The sequence below is a fragment of the Homarus americanus genome, unplaced genomic scaffold, assembly GCF_018991925.1.
Source record: "Homarus americanus isolate GMGI-L3 unplaced genomic scaffold, GMGI_Hamer_2.0 scaffold59495, whole genome shotgun sequence".
Classification (NCBI taxonomy): Eukaryota; Metazoa; Arthropoda; class Malacostraca; order Decapoda; family Nephropidae; genus Homarus; species Homarus americanus.
In genome coordinates this window covers 1,466,380-1,483,506 of record NW_024732415.1, presented here as the reverse complement: position 1 = coordinate 1,483,506, position 17,127 = coordinate 1,466,380, and the positions used below count along the sequence as shown (strand labels likewise).

The 17,127-nt window shown below is 38.3% G+C and overlaps 1 protein-coding gene across 2 annotated transcripts; it reads left to right on the top strand.

Annotated features, from left to right (window-relative positions):
* The first annotated feature begins 1,287 nt into the window (after nucleotides 1-1,287).
* Nucleotides 1,288-16,193, top strand: LOC121868559 (thimet oligopeptidase-like). 2 transcript variants are annotated; one of them, XM_042369302.1, is made up of 14 exons: nucleotides 1,288-1,403; nucleotides 3,462-3,635; nucleotides 4,645-4,784; nucleotides 5,068-5,186; nucleotides 5,926-6,095; nucleotides 6,910-7,022; nucleotides 8,244-8,463; nucleotides 8,703-8,807; nucleotides 9,588-9,710; nucleotides 10,436-10,573; nucleotides 12,020-12,094; nucleotides 12,218-12,394; nucleotides 12,839-13,099; nucleotides 14,429-16,193. In XM_042369302.1, exons 2-14 carry the CDS (start codon nucleotides 3,474-3,476, stop codon nucleotides 14,627-14,629), a joined length of 2,004 nt encoding a protein of 667 aa, XP_042225236.1. In that variant the 5' UTR covers nucleotides 1,288-1,403; nucleotides 3,462-3,473; the 3' UTR covers nucleotides 14,630-16,193. The 2 variants fall into 2 exon arrangements, with proteins under 2 accessions (XP_042225236.1, XP_042225235.1); XM_042369301.1 differs by lacking the exon at nucleotides 1,288-1,403 and adding an exon at nucleotides 1,670-1,859.
* Nucleotides 16,194-17,127: the final 934 nt, after the last annotated feature.

The window sequence follows — 17,127 nt, the reverse complement described above, 5'->3', positions numbered from 1 at the left end:
CAAGGGGGGACCTAGTTGAGGTTTATAAGCATCTCAGGGGGCACTACTCAGTTGAGTGTCCTTACTTGGAGCTGGCGGACGCTCGCCCCACAAGGGGTCACAGCTCAAGATTGAAGAAGCCGCAAGTCCGGAAAACCGTGAGGGCAAACTTTTTCGGAGTGAGGGTTGTAAACTCTTGGAACAATCTACCAGAGAGTGTTGTGACGGCACCGAGTGTGAGCTCTTTCAAGAGAAGACTTGACCAACACTGGAGCGGGTTCAGGTACATTCAGGAGCCGGTGCATGCCCAGTATTTGCCAACAGTGCGTGACAGAGACGTGACCGATCGCCCGGGCGGCTAGCGAGCCGACCTTTTGGTGAAGAATATAAAGGAAAAGAGTCGTGACCGATCGCCCAAGCGGCTAACAAGCCGATCAGTGGCGAAGAGGATAAAAGTAAAAGTAAAAAAAGTAAAAAGTAGACGGTCCGTCCCTCGTAATGATCTTCAAGAGTGAAGTGCTTCCCCATCTGGAGTACTGTCACCCCGTCTGGTCCCCGAGATATGCTAGGGACTGTCAGTTGGTTGAAAATATTCAAAGGAGGGCCACCTGACTGGTGCCTGCCCTTCGGCACCTCAGCTACCCTGAGAGATTGGAGCGCCTGAACTTGCCTAGCTTATATTACAGACGGGCAAGGGGTGACCTAATAGAGGTGTATAAGCATCTCAAGGGGCACTACTCAGTCGAGTGTCCTTACTTGGAGCTGGCGGACGCTCGCCCCACAGGGGGTCACAGCTCAAGATTGAAGAAGCCGAAGTCCAGAAAACTGTGAGGGCAAACTTTTACTGAGTGAGAGTTGTGAACTCTTGGAACAATCTACTAGAAAGTGTTGTGACGGCACCGAGTGTGAGCTCTTTCAAGACAAGACTTGACCAATATTGGAGCGGTTTCAGGTACATTCAGGAGCCGGTGCATGCCCAGTACTTGCCAACAGTGCGTGACAGACGGGCCGATCGCCCGGGCGGCTAACGAGCCAACCAGTGGTGAAGAGGATAAAAGTAAAAGTTGTGAGTCCTTATGAGTCCATATTAGTCCTTGTGAGAGTTAGTTAAGTAAATTGTAAGGAATATGTATAATGCTGGAGGTGTTACATTATATTTGAAATGGCCACAAGAGTAACTTCACCCCAGATGTGACTAAACCTCCACCAAATTTTTTTTTTACCTGCACGTGATTTTTTTTCACAATTGACCAAAGCCTAGAAAAGAAACCGAACATATGTGATTAATGGGTGCTTAAAACCAACGTTGAACGACCAGTGTCATGATAATGGCGTTGAGGAGCGTGTGCTGATAACTGTGTCCGGCCGGTTTGGTGCCATCTAATGTATACGGCATTTAATTAAAGTATTCTCATCTTCTGCTGGTGAGAACTACTGAGATATTTACTTCTGATCAATACAATGACCAAGTTTTGTGTGTGATGAAAGAGAATGAGTGAGATAGTTACATAAATATGAAATAAAGTTGGAATAGCATCGGGATGACAAGTAATTTACAGTATAATATTACGTTGCAACTGTCTAATTGGCGGAAAAAGTGATACAGGGTAATTTTACTATAAATTATATGTAATCAGTTGTAATAATTGTTATATACAAGGAAATAACTTAATAATGACATACAATTAACAGTGGTGCGCGTCACTCACCTCCAGTGTCTGCTGTTATTACCAATGAGTGGAGTTTTATACAATGTATTTCGTAGTGTAGCTGTCAAATTAAAGACAGTGAGAGTCTATAAAGCTGGTGTGATCTTCTCCAATATACACAACGGCAGCCCAACATCCTTAAACCACTTTGTCATCAGTAGATTCTTCAGTGTGAGTGAGACTTGATATAGTCCCTGTGGTCTTAATGAACTATTTGTGTTTCTTCCTCACTAAATTGACTGTGTTGTGTTACAGGTGGTGATCTATAGTGTGTGTGGGATGAGTTACTGTAGGCTGTTTGTGTTATCTGACACTGTATGGCATCCACAATATTCTGTATTAGTGATGAGTAGTTCCCATATGGTAATTCACTGGTTAGGTTTAGGTCAGGTTGGGAAGATTATGATGTACTAATGATGTTGAAGATTGTTATTACCTCATGAGTACAGTTTTGTGAGGGATTATTTGCTCTTTTGTTTACTTAGAATGATAATAGGTGAAATATAAAACTGGTTTGGGATGGTTTAAGAAAGTGTGAACCGAGGAATGTTATATTTTAAAAGTTCATTCAGAATGTTTGGTGACTTTGTTTAATGTTTGAGTGTGAACTAACCAAGATATTAAAAGTGCATGATTCAGACATATCAGTTCTTGTAACTATTTTCACAAGACTAGGAACCTTTTGACTAGTTAGGTTTGATTAATTTGTTTTACCTAATATCCCACAAGATTTTTAATCGGTGTATGAAAACCAACATAATAAGTAAGGTTATTATGGATGCAATGGCTCGGTGGATACAGCGCTCACCTCCTGTCATGAGGGTTGCTGGTTTGTATTTGGGGCACCCCTAGGTTAATAATGATGAAGATCAATGCCTTCAGTGCCAGTTTAGCATTCTCAGATGGCCCCTTGTATATAATGTGCGAAACTAGATGATTTTGTCGACATGGTTAGCACCAGAAAAAAAGTAATGGAATTGAACCAAAATAGAAGCGAGAAAGCACAGAATCTGACTTAGCCTCACCTAACCTAACTTCTATTTTCATGTTCTGGCTCATGATATTAGTCTCCACAAATTTTGGTTCAATTCCATTATTTTTTTCTGGTGCTAATCTTGTTGACAAAATAATCTAGACTTTTGCGGAGTATATGCAAGGGGCCCTCGGAGTATGGGCGACCTTTGAGAGAACAATACCAGTTATATTACTTACTTTGTATTGTGTTGTATGCACATTTTTCCCTAAAGGACTATCAGGGCTATGAACCCACTTTCACTTTATCATTAGTTAAGAATCTCATGAAAAGTGTCAAGTAACCAAGAGACAGTGTCCAATTATTAACATTATTGATACTGTAAAGTTTTTTTGTTGGTGCCTTTCATTGCCAGCTAAAGTAGATCATTTTTATTGTGTCTTTGAGGAATATATAGACAACAGTAGAGGTGTTTAGGTCAGTAAATAGTATTCATAGTTCTGAGTTATATGACATAGTTTTCAGTATCTAACTCCTTGATATTGAGAGATGTAGAACTAAATCTATAAGCAATGAATGTTTTATCTCAGAGAAGCAAGGTATAGTTAGTAGTTTTTATTGCATTAATCGTTCGATGTTACATACGTATATATACAGTAGATGTATTTTCTGGTTCCCATTGATATTTTCTTATTTACTTGTCACATATCAGTCATTTTTACCATGCTTGTATATTAGTTTATGTATGTAATCACTGCTTCTGAACTTCTTAAGACTACCATCACAACTTCCTCACGCAGATCACCAGCACCATGCCAACACCTCAGGGAATCAACGGCCTGTATGACTTCCGGAAAGTGACACCGGAGGATATAGAAAAACAGACAGATGTTCTTATCCTGAAGCAGCGGACATCTTACGAGAACATAGGGTCATCACCGCTGGACAAAGTGACCTATGAGAATGTGATCAAGGTGAGTTAGTCAAATCTTAGAAAGAGTACGGAAAATAAAGACCTAGGTTGCGTTACTGTCGGCTGGTGTGTACGGAAGAATTATTATTTTTGTGTAGTTTAACAATTATAAAGAAATAGAGTGGCTGTTGAGTTAATAGTAATACAAGTCATGTGGACCTGTTAATAGTTCCGGAGTTTAAACTGGTTCTGGAATCCGGAAGTCAGTTAAATACAATGAACTGTGCAAAGAATAATGAGTAGCCATAGTAACAGTAGTACAGTACACAGCATTCATAAATTACCTCACCCATTTTAGAAAATAGAACTACATAAATATTATAGATAGAACACACTAGTAGTTGTATCATACTCTATTGGAAGAACATTAAGAACATTAATATATGTTATCTTTGTGAAATATATTACTACTGTGAATGTGTTTATAATATTTTTGTGATTACAGTGTTGAGTTTTAAAATAGGTCAGACAATTTATGCCCACCCTGGAGGTAACACTGTGTTAAGTGTGTATTTCTTACTTGTTTATGGACTGTACTATAACATTTCCAATCACTTTTACTGTTATTGTAAAAAAAAAAGGCAAGATAAAGTAATATTCAGATTGTATGAGAAAAAAATTACTCCAGAGGGTTTAGGGAATTAAAAATATACATTCAAAATTACACACACCTGCAGCTACTGTACTTACCTACCGGTACAGAATTTGAACCCACGCAGCTCAGTTGACAAGTGAGAGTATTACCACTGTACCCAGAATAACTACGAATTACCTGAATCTAACCACAATGGAGCCTCATCTCCATCAAAAGTATAATAGATGATTTTATTTTCTCATTCCCAGCTGCTTTAGATGACCTTTATAAATATGAAGAATAACCTTAGGGACGGCAGATGTTGATGGTGGACGTTGCATTCCATTTTGCACATGGAGGGGGTTAGGGAATCCTTATCCGCTGGTTAGAATTTGGCGTTAAATAATTAATCATTGAATAAATCTTCTTATTGCAGCATCTTGCAGATTTAATGGCCGAGCGATCAACATTGGGCTCCCCGTTGGATTTTCCTCAACATGCAGCGACGGACAAAGCTGTTCGGGAGGCTTCCAGCAAGGCCGAGCAAAAGTTGGAGGAATTTGACGTAGAGATGAGGTGTGTAATAGGAGTTGAGCTTTTGGGTGTTGTGGAAGATGATGGTTAATTACTGTAGGTCTTTGGTATCACTTGATGATTAGATGCCCCTGCATAGTTCACCTGATATGACACTGCTGCTTATTTCACCTCAAGATTAGACAGCCCTGCTTATTTCACCTCAAGATTAGACACTCCTGCTTATTTTACCTTAAATTATTTCTGATAAATTGATTTCCATTTTATAACGAAGTGAAACTGATAAAAAAAAAGACAGTGCAATTATACGGCTTTATTGTTTCAGCATGCGGAAAGATATCTTTGACCGCGTAGTGGCCTTCAGAGACAACGTTGGCGTGGAGGGCTTCAGCGACGAACAGAAAAGGCTTGTGGAAAAACTCATCCTTCACGGCAGACGAAATGGTGAGTTTGTGGAGAGGGGCCAGAGTGTTTTGTAGAGGGAAGCTTGCCTAGTGAGATATGTCTATGATATTTTTATGTATGATTATTTATTTAATTTTTTATATCCCCATAGATTCTCCCTCTTTTTCTCTCTCATTAGTTGTGTTGATGCTGCTGGCTCTTGTACTATCTCTTCCTTTCCCAGATTTTTTTCATTCAATCGTCTCACTGTTATAAGCCTTGAGTTGATCACAGGTTTATTGTCATGAGGATGCAACAGTAGGTGATTATTTATTGTGTGTATTCTTTTCTGCTCTTGTTGGAAGGAGTCTTGTGAAGTATTAGAAAACTCCAGCTTATGTCACCTGATGGTTAATCACTCATGACACAAACTTGGGGGATGTTAGGTCATGGTAGGTTAGGTTAGGTTAACGTTAGGGTATTTAATCTTCGGGTGAAATAAATGGGGGTGGGGGGTTCCTAATGTTCATGTTTTGTGAATGGTGGACGAACATATTCGGTAGTGATGTTTGTAGAGATATTTATTTTCGTGTCTGATTATTCCTGCAACCAACAGAATTCAGTTTGGTTTACCTATGTGGCTTCATACAACCTAGCAGTATCAGTCATCAGCACCACGAATATACAATGGAAAATTTTACTTAACTATTCGTAAACACAAAAATTTAGATCAAGTAGAAAATCCTGTACGAAATAGATTTAATAATGGACTAAATTCTTATTCGTTCTTTTACTTCAGGTCTTCATCTGTCTGAAGAAATACAAACAGAGGTGAAAATGATCAAAAAACGTATGTCGGAACTATCCATCAAATTTCAGCGTAACCTGAATGAAGACAACACAAAACTCTTCTTCACTAGAGAGGAGCTAGCTGGCATGCCCGACGACTTTGTTAATGAACTAACTCAGGTATGACAGGATTCACCTTTATATTGTAAAATCTCCTAAATGTTTTGACTGACTGTACTGTATTGGTATGTACAGTCACCCATAAAAGTCCTGTTGCCTCGCCTGTTGTTCCGCCAGAATAATACATCGGCGTCTACTGCTACGGGTTCAAGAGTCCGTAGTAGTAGACGCCTATGTATTATTCTGCCCATAAATGCTTCGGATTCACGAGTCTGAATGTTGGGGTTTTATGGATCAGGAGAAGTGTGACAGGACTTATACAGGTGACACTACTGGTACTGTATAATGTTTTAACAAGTGTGTATGATTGAAAGCCTTTAGACGAATTGATATTTCAAGGTGTATCTATCTTCATCTGATATCACTTCATCACTGAGGCCTGTGTACAGTAGAGGATGCACTATATATTATCTTCTCTTAATGCTGGACTGTATACCATACCTGCATTATTTATATACATGCTGAACTAATTGTAAATATGTATGATGATTTTACTGAATAGGTCCGTATCAGTCGATCAATCAATCAATCAGTCTCACTCATATGACACTTGCATTACACTTTTGCTCTCATTTGTTTCCTCCTTGGCATAACGATGGTGTCCTTCCCTGCTTATGACTCTCATGTTGAGTTAAGAGAATGTAAAGTATTCCTAAACTGGCCTGTACATTCTCCTTTCCTGGAATATTGGACTCTGTCAGATACACTGTTTCTTTCCTCAGTCTTCTCCCATCTGTTGTTCCCTTTGCTCCCTTCACTTCACCATACACTTCAGGTGTTGGTCATCATCCATGTATTGTGTTCTGTACTGCAGGGAGAGGACGGGAAGCTGGAGGTGACAATGAAATACCCACACCTGTTCCCCATCACCAAGAAATGCCGGGTACCAGACACCAGAAGGCTAATGGTTACTGCTAGTCAGTCCAAGTGAGTCGTAGTCAAGTAATAGATATTGAATGATTGTGATTCCCTTTTGGACTCTCGTGTTGTGCCGGTAATTTTTTTTTTTTTTTTTTTTACAGGAAATATCGGATAACCTGAATATTATCCCCGCCTCCCACATCCCCACAGTATATTTCGCCTGATGATTAAACACCTTATCACTGCTGGGAGGAGGGCTTAAGCTAGTTTAACATTATGGTGGTTAATCTTCAAGTGAAATATGCATATGGGGATAATAATCAGGTAAATTCAAAATGTATTATACACTTGGTAATTTGTGAAATGCTTTGTGGGTTAGAATAAAGTTTGATGCAGTAAATCCCTAATATAATGTATTAATTGGGGGAAGGCTGGTCTGTCAAAGCTGAAAGTCCATTATATCAAGATCCAGAATAACAACAGACTTGGTCCTTTATATACCAACATAGTTCAAAGTAACTATGATAATTTTACCGTGCTTGAGGGGCAGTTCATTTGCACGGTTAAGCCCTAAGCATTCTATTCCTGCTTGTTTAGTGGGTAATTATAATAACTCTCAGGCATATAACTCAATAAATGTCTCTGTCAGGGATGTGGAATGGTGGTGTTGATGTCATGTCTGGCTAGGCTCATGTGAGCTGTGTGGCTGGGTTTGTCTGCCCAATTACTCTTACAGATATTTTTGGCACTCCATACACTTGGAATTTTGATATGTATAATAAATAAAAGAATATACTGTATTGTTTTCATGCTTGTATGTTTTAAAATGCCAAAGTTCAGTAGCTACATCAAGTCCCATAAATATTTATGAATAAGCAAAGTTTATTTGCTTATTCTGTGTACCGCCTTGCCGGCGGTACACAGAATGCCAAATCCATTAAAGTACCTGTAAAAGAGAGAGAGTGAAGCAACATTGCGGCAAAGAGAAAGGGAAGAGAGATTATTGACTAAAGGAGGACAGTTAATAAGACGAGAAATGCCTTTGATTCCACCCCACATATGAGAGCATTACTCAAGGTTAAGAGAAATGAATCCCTTATAAACCTGAAGAAACTGCTCAGGAATGAAGTAGCTACAGTATTTTACAATATTCCCAGCTTTTGGCAGTCAGCTTTAGCTATGCTGTGGATGTGTGGCTTCCATGACTTATTTGAGGAAAGAGGGTGTGTGTGTATGTATGTGTCTATGTGTGTCACTTGAATCATAAAAACGCGTAACATTTTTCAGGTGTATGGAGGAGAACACGCCCATTCTTGAGGAGCTGATAAAGTTGCGACAGAGGCAAGCCGACTTGTTAGGTTATAAAAATCACGCATCATACGTCTTAGAGGAACGCATGGCCAAAAATGCTGACAGCGTATCTCAGTTCCTCTCAAGTCTCTCTGAAAAGCTTCAACCATTGTGGGAGCAAGAGAGAGTGGACATGCTCAAGCTCAAGAAGGAAGAGGTTCTGTATTGTATTGTATTAAATCCCTTTTTATTTATATTTTATGTTTAGGCAAAATAAATATTTAAATTATAATATTGTGGTAAACCTTTTGGCCCCTTCCTGTCTTTCTCTATACTTTTATTACACCACAAGAAAAATTTGATATTACTACAGCCTCACCATGTCGGCTTTCTTATTAGACACAATTAAAACGATTCTATTTTACATGAAGATTAATAATTCTCTTTGTTTGTCAGTGTGAAAAGTACAACTATGAATACTCTGGTAAACTGGACTTCTGGGACTTCCGTTACTATATGAACCAGGTGGAGGAGAAGATGTATGCTGTCGACCAAGATGAGGTGAGCAATTGAGTGTTCTTGATTGGGTTGATGTGAGGGGTATAAAACAGCAAAGACGTACATGTTTGATTGTCTCAACTCGGCTCAATTCTCGAGCTGTACTGCATGTTTTCTGCTGTTTTTTCTTATGGGGATTGCACCATGTTGGAAGCTTATCCATGTTGCCTGACATTATCTGATAGAGGAATGCTGCGGTGACAGAAAATGGGAAATTGAGCAATCTGGTGGTATTCTGTACTTTTCGAATGCTTATTTATTTTCTGACGCTAATTACTTGCCACCTATGGTTTTTCAAGGTCACTTTTTGGTGTTTTTGTTTTAGTCTGGATGTACTTAAGTAGTTAGATTTTGTTCAGAATCTCAATGTATGCAAAACTGAACATGATTATTAAAGATATGTTGTTCACAATTGGATATCTGTATAGTTGCTTGACCAAATGACATTTCTATAATTATAATTATAATACTATATTGTTAGTTAATCTCTGTGTCATTATAGATTTATTTTTTCATACATAAATGCACTTGTATAAAACTTTCATTTGACTGTTTATGAAATGTTTGTAACTATTTAGATTCATATGTTATTTTTTATAATGAGAAAGTTTACAGTTTTACTCTACTGTATTTGAAACTTATATTTCTATGTTGATGGTAAAGTCTTCTGTCTGTTAGGGATTATGTCAACTTATTACAGTTTGATAATACAGTTATTTATTATACATATTATATGATAGTATTCACAGTGGTGGCAGTATTTTAAACCACGTGTTTCAACAGGTACGGCAATACTTCCCCTTAGAAAAGGTAACGTCTGGGTTGTTGGACATCTACCAGACACTGTTGGGTCTTCAGTTCACTCAGGAATCTGATGCAGACACTTGGCATGAAGATGTCAAATTGGTGAGTACTTTTTCTGTTGGACTGGGTGTCTTGAGTGTTTGTGGTGTGTATTTGTGTGTGTGTTCCAATTAGAGCAGGAGTTCCCAAGCATTTTCCAGTGCGACCCCACACATACACGAAGGAGACAGTGAAGAAGATTTTCTATATAAAATGTCTTTCTTCCATACTGTACACACACACACACACACACACACACACACACACACACACACACACACACATGGTAGAGGAGATAGAACACACCATCCCACCATGATTCAACATTCTTAAGGCTCTGTTGTTCTCAGAAATCTTAATTACTTTTCTAATGCTAATTACTCATCTCCTATGATTTTTCAAGGACACTTTTTGGTGTTTATGTGGTATTCTGGATATATTTAAGTACTGTAGTTAGACACATTAAATTACAATTGTGAGAAAAAGTGTTAGGGTTTGGATTACCTTATCAGAAATGATCTTATAACATTAGAAAAGTAATTAAAATTTTATCTTTCATCTATAACCATGCTGAACTGTATATAGTAGTTGCATTGTCTACATACATGCTGAATCAATTTGTAATTTCATATGACGATTCTACTGAATAAATATCTGTCTGTTTTGTCTGTTTGTTTATCTAGCTTATCTAAACTTATCTGTCTCTCATTCAGCCACCCCCGTTACACGTCAGAAAAATGTCGTGAACAACAACGGGTCGAGTAAACAACACAATGCAATTCTTTCAGTACCGTGTGAATGACGCCAAGACCGGGGAACACATGGGCTACTTCTTCCTGGACCTCTATCCCCGCGACGGCAAGTTCGGACATGCTGCCATCTTCCCCCTCCAGCCTTCATGTGACGCTGCTAACGGTGATCGCCAGGTGAGATGCCCCACTTCACTTGCGCTCATTCTGTGTGTGTGTGTGTGTGCGTGCATGCGTGCGTTAAAGTAATTTTGACTTACCTTTGCAGTAATCCCTGGGTTATGGAAGGGAAGTGTCTTTGAAAATGTGACCATAACAGGAACCTCATTTTCCCACTGACCTTTGTTATGTAATTGAAGATGCAGTCCTGAGGGGTTAGTATACAGTGGTCTAATGAGAACTAATACAATAGGTACAAGGGATGTTCATTTGTAAACCTGCTGGAGGTCGGGGGAAGGGGTGGGACTGGCTGCTGCTATTTTCATCTGTTTTTATCTACAGTATTCATTATTATATTCTCATATGGTCAGCCAATTAAAGTGTATGGTCCATCATAAATAATATAACCTACAGTATTAAATAATAGAACAAAATACGATACAGTATATAATTTGACTTAAAAATAAAAGAAAAGCTGTATCACAAATTAATCCTCTTCCTTACCCCTGCCCTGGCTAAATGAGGGAGGGGGTGAGGGTTGGGACCGGCCCTGCCATATTTGCCAGTTTGTTTTTATCCTGTATTTATTTATTTTTATATTCTCGTGTGATCAGCCTCTTATGGTGTGTGTTTCTTCATAAATAATATAACATATTAAATACAGGGGGTCCTCGTTATTAGTGGTTAATAGTTACCAGAAAAACCCCTCGCTGATAATGAAACCACTTGCAAAGGGGAATTAATTTCCATAAGAATTAATATGCATAGGGTCTAATCAGGACCATCACATTGTAAGTGACGCTCGTAAAGTTTAGTAAGGGGTTAGACTTAATGTTTCAGAAGTAATTTTGTCTCACCACTTTTGTTCAAAATCTCAACATATGTAAACCTGAACATGCTGATTAAGGATCTGTTGTCTGCAATTGGATATCTGTATAATAACTTGACCAAATGAAGTCTCAATAATTTTAATTACAGTACTTTTTAAATACTTACTTTTTCGGTGGTTTCGGCCCAAAATTGATTTTTTTTTAATACTGTATCTCAGTATAGGTACTCCTGAGTATGCTGATTCTAAATCTATAGTTCACAGTTCGATTGTGGCATAGTTAGTAGTCGTAATGATGCTTGGAAGATTTTAATGAATTTTTATCAATGCTAATTACTGTACACACCAACTATTGGATTCTGAGGTGTGATTTTGGTGTTTTTGTTTTATTCTGGAAGTACAGTACAGTAATTAATTAGTTAAACCCCTTAAATTCCAATTGTTGGAGAAAATAATCTTGGGTCAAAAAATTTCTAAGGCTTATATTTTCCACAACCTGAGTTTCCGTAATGGGGGGATGTGTGTCATTCTATCTGCCATGAATACATTACAGCATCATTTTCTTATAGTATGTTATAATAAATATGTACGGACTTTTGTCTTTGATTTTTGATGTTGTCTTGTGTTGTATACAGGTTGCAGTGTGTGCCATGATGTGCAACTTTACCAAACCCACCAAAGATAAGCCAGCACTGTTGGATCATTCAGAGGTAAGTCCTGCCATTGTGAAGGTGCTTGATTTATTATTATTGTTATTCAGGGAATTCTAAAAGAAAATATTTGCTAGACATAATCCTTTAAGGTAGATAATTAATAATATCACCCTATTGCAGGTAGAAACGTACTTCCACGAATTTGGACATGTGATGCACCACATATGCTCGCGGGCAACGTTTGCCATGTTCGCTGGTACACGGGTCGAAAGAGACTTCCTGGAGGCTCCTTCACAGATGTTAGAGAACTGGGTTTGGGAGAAGGAACCTTTGTCTCTCATGTCTGGGCACTATCAGGTAAGGGGGTGTGTGTGTGGGGGGGAGGGGGATCAGGGATAGAGAGAGAAAGTGTGTGTGTACTATTTCCAATTTTAAGTAGAATTTTATAGAATTTTGCATGTATTTAACAAACTTAAAATTTATCCCAAATCACGGCTGAGGTTTCGAGATAACTAATGTCATAGGAAACTCTTAAAATATGTTGGAGAGCGTTATATACTGGATTCTTGAATGAAATTGAGAGAAGTTGGGATAAACAGTATTGCAGTTGATATAAACACATTCCTCTACACTATGCCCCTTTGTTTTTAGTTACCTGAAAGAAGATAAAGCAAAATTTTACTTCAATTAAAAGATTGATAAAAAATAATAATTATTATTATTATTATTATTATTATTATTATTATTATTATTATTATTATTGTTGTTCTCTTCATGACTGTCATTATCTTCCTTCAACAGAGCGGCATCACATTGACCGACGAGATAATTGAGAAACTCGCAAAGTCTCGCAAAGCCAACGCAGGCGGGTTCAATCTACGACAGATCATCCTAGGAACATTCGACCAAAGTATCCACACCAGAGGGGAGGCGGATACCAAGTCCCTTTTTGCTCAAACCTACCGTGACATCATGGGTATTGAACCCATCCCAAACACCAACATGCCTGCCAACTTTGGTCACCTCGCCGGGGGGTACGACGCACAGTACTATGGTTACCTGGTGAGTGTTGATTGGTAGTGATAGGTCAGTTTTGGGGTTTTTTTTTAGGTGGTAAGAGTTATTAAGTACCCTTCATTGGGTTACACTTTCTTTCAGTAGTCACCATAGAATTATTATTATAATTTAAGAATCCTTACCAGTTGAATAGTGCATTATAAAATAGTGAGGCAATGGAATGTATTGATGAGTTGATGATTGACAGAGCAAATGACACAATTAACAGAAAAATAAAGGAATTTTTGATGTAATTTTTGATGGGTCTGCCTACCTAATTATCTACTGAAGAAAGTTCAGATTGCATTGAACGGGGTTGCCAGGCTTATTTTTGCTCACCCACCGAGGACTCCCACTACCCTATTCTTGATCGAATTATTAATTCCACTGACTACATATTCTGAAATGATTTTGAGTAGTAGTGATGATCCTTCATGCCTTGAGAAGCCTAGAACAGTATGGGAATATTCTTTTGTTGCTCGATCCTTATCCTATACAGTACAGCACCCATATTGTACAATTGGTTGTCTGTATCCATGAAGCATCTGATTTTGTTGAGGCTTTTTAGAAACAACTTAAGAACTTTCTTTTTTTGAAAGCTTATGATCCTGAACAGGGTATGGTGATGGATAATTGCAGGGTTTAGGAAATGTTTAAATGTAAGGGTATGTGAATGATAGAAGTCGCCTTTTGTTATCTTTTATTGTAGTACAGTACAGTTAATTCTTTAGAAGAACTGGTGCTTTTGAGAAACAAAAGACCAGCTATTATTATTATTATAGTCAAGCTGTACTTACCAAGTTGGCCATAATCGACAAATGTCCTAGATCAGGTGAGAACAGGTATAATATTTAGTCCATGGTAGCTAGTTATAGAGCCTCACAGGGGTACCATTACACTCTTGGCATCCTACAGACCAGAGAAGATTAACTGTGTAGCCAAGTACGTTGAGTTGTACACACAGCTTGTCACTTACCAAGGCAGGAGTGTGGATTAAGTTAACCCTTCTCCCTGAGGGGATAACACCTTACTACAAGACTGTGGAAATAGACATTGAGGATGGTAGTTTTCAACACTTCACCATACATGTTGTTAACATCCTCCTGTGATAAGTCTTAAGTTTTTTTCACATAACTGTTATGTTTTCAAAATGAGGTGTTCTTTTGAAGAATCTTGCCGTACTAAAATTTTACCTTATTAGGACCATCCATAAACCTTTAAGTCCCATGTCAGCAGAAATGCATGCTTAAGAAATTTTAGTTTTGTCATTAGAATAAAAAATTTTCTGTGTTCCTCGTGTTTTTCTTTTGCATGACAAAAATTATTTGCCCACAGTGGAGTGAAGTGTTCTCTATGGACATGTATGAGAGCCGCTTCAAGAAGGAAGGCATTCTGAACCCTGCAGTAGGAGCGGATTATCGCGTCCGTATCCTACAACCTGGTGGATCCAAGGACGCTGATGATTTATTGAGGGACTTCTTGGGTCGGGATCCCAGCCACGATGCCTTCCTCCGTAGCAAGGGACTGCAGGCATAAAAACACAATATTAATTGAATAGATTAGTGCAGCTGTTAGTTGTGGTAGACTTTTCTACTGTTTATGTGTGGTTGTACTTAGAGAATATCTTTAAGAGTTCATTGTTATTTCGTTCATTAGTGAATATATTTGGATTTTACGATATAATTGCATAAAGGTGTACTGATATGGTTGAATATTTGATACAAAACTGGGAATTTACATAATACAATACGATTATTAATTGATTTATCAAGGTATGGAAAAAAATGTTTCTGATTGCAACTATTGTACTGCAAGTGGCAAGTAATATATATCAACGTAAGACTATTGCCATATCAGAGAATTCACACTGAAACGCTCGAATCCGTAAACATTGGGACATAGGTTTATTTTAAAGAATTATGTAAATTTTTATTATTTAGAAAAGAATATCTAATGATATATGGCTGAACTGCTCCAGAATAATATAAAAACACTGCCTGCCATTATCTGTATAGGCTTAATGGTAAATACAGTACTGTGTGTCAACTAGAGGTGTGTTGCTCCAGGCATATTCAGTTGATGTTTATGCTCAAAAAATATTTCGTCCAGTTTTATCATTTTTTAACCTCGGAAGAGATTTGTATTTTGTTTAATCAGTTATGTATCTAAATCAGTCTCATCTTGTGAAGAGTTTAAAATCCTCATCAAATTAATGAGATACAATGTTGAGGCTGATGCATACTGTTATGTACGTCTTGTTGGTCTAGCAGTTGATTTTATTGTAAAGTTAAAAGTATTTCTTTTTTTTTTACTAAAGAATTTTGTAGTCACATTTATAGTTATTATTTTTTCTTGTTAACTAGTAGATTTGTATAATTTTTAATGTAATGTACAGTTCTTAGTATAATTGACTTGGGTTTAAAGAAAATAAGCTATATATTGTGAACAGTGACCAATAAATTATATTTTATGCCATTGTTATGGCACTGGTTGTTCAAGGGATGTATTACAGATGCTCCTCTATACTGACGGACATTCAACTTAAAAACCCTGTCCATATGTCCAATTGCAGTCATCTGCTGTATTTATTAAAGGGAAAAATTGTAGCTGTATTGTACACCCCCCAAAAAAAAGAAAGGCCCATCATTCTTCTCCCCCATCCATGAGCTCTTGAGAATCATGAACCTGTGAATCTGAGACATAGCTGAGTGTGTCATCTATGGAACCAATGCATGATGTCCCAGAATCACAGCTTCATGAGTGAGTCTTAGGGATCATGGATGGAAAGGAGGACTGATGGAACTTTTTGTTTTTCTTGGGTGGGTGTGCATCCTTGACAATGTGTTTGGTATCTACAAGAGTAAAGCTGGACTTGGGAACAAATGAACCTACGAAGAAGCCTCAGGAACACAACTCGTCTGTCGATAGAGGAGCACCTGTATAGCTCTTTATAGGGTCTGAAGAATGATTTGTTCCTTTACAGCTTAAAATTGAGCTTTACTGATAATTTTGTTCTTATAAAACATGTAAAATATTTTGGTTTATTGTTTAACATATTTTTACCATTCTGAACATCTTAATAATGAGAAGTTTTATTATTCCTGGGTATTATAATTTACACCATGAGATGCATTTGGGAAAGTTTGACATAAAGAGAGTAAGTGTGTAAAGACAACTCAAAAAATCAACAGTTTAACTATTGGGGCGGGAGGGGGGATTTGACAGGAAGTGAAGTGTGAATTAGGCCGATTCAAGTGAAATAAACCGGGGAACAAAGAAATAGATAACAGGAGAAAGAAAGGAAGTTAGAGATTGAAGGAAAGAAATTACAAAGAAAAAGAAGAGATTAAAAAGGAAATAAAAGTAAAATAAATAACCTCTCCAATGGTGTACAAGGCACGTACAAAATAGCATATAGTGGTCGGATACACGTACATTACCATTAGTAATCTTGACCGGGACTTTAAATTGGTGTATTTGATCTCGCATATGCCAAATCTTATTGCCCTTGTGCAATATCACCAATTTGTCATATGAGGAATTTATGGTACACGATTCGATTGCGGGGTAGTTAGTGGTTGTAATGACTAGGAGGATGTTAATTACATTATTTCAATGCTAATTACTCCCCAACTGTGGGTTTCCTTGGTGCGATTTTGGTGCTTTTGTGTTTTTCTTGAAGTACTTAATTCGTTAAATCCTTTAAATTCTAATTCCAAGAATCACCAGGTGGCTCCACCACCCCTGGCAGGGCCCCTGGAGGCACCTCTGCCCTTGGGGGGGCTCTACCAATCCTGGAAGGTCCCCTGCGAGTGACGCCGCCGCTGGGAGGGCCCTGTAGCACCTGGGAGGACCCCTTGGGGCGCCCTAGGAAGGGCACCTAGGGGCTCCACCATTCCTGGGAGGTCCTCTTGGGGTGCCGCCACAACTGGGAGGTCCCCTGGGAGCGCTGTCGCACCTGGGAGGTTCCCTGGGGGCGCTGCCGTCCCTGACAGGGTCTGTGGAGGATCTACTGCCCCTGGGAGAATCCCTGG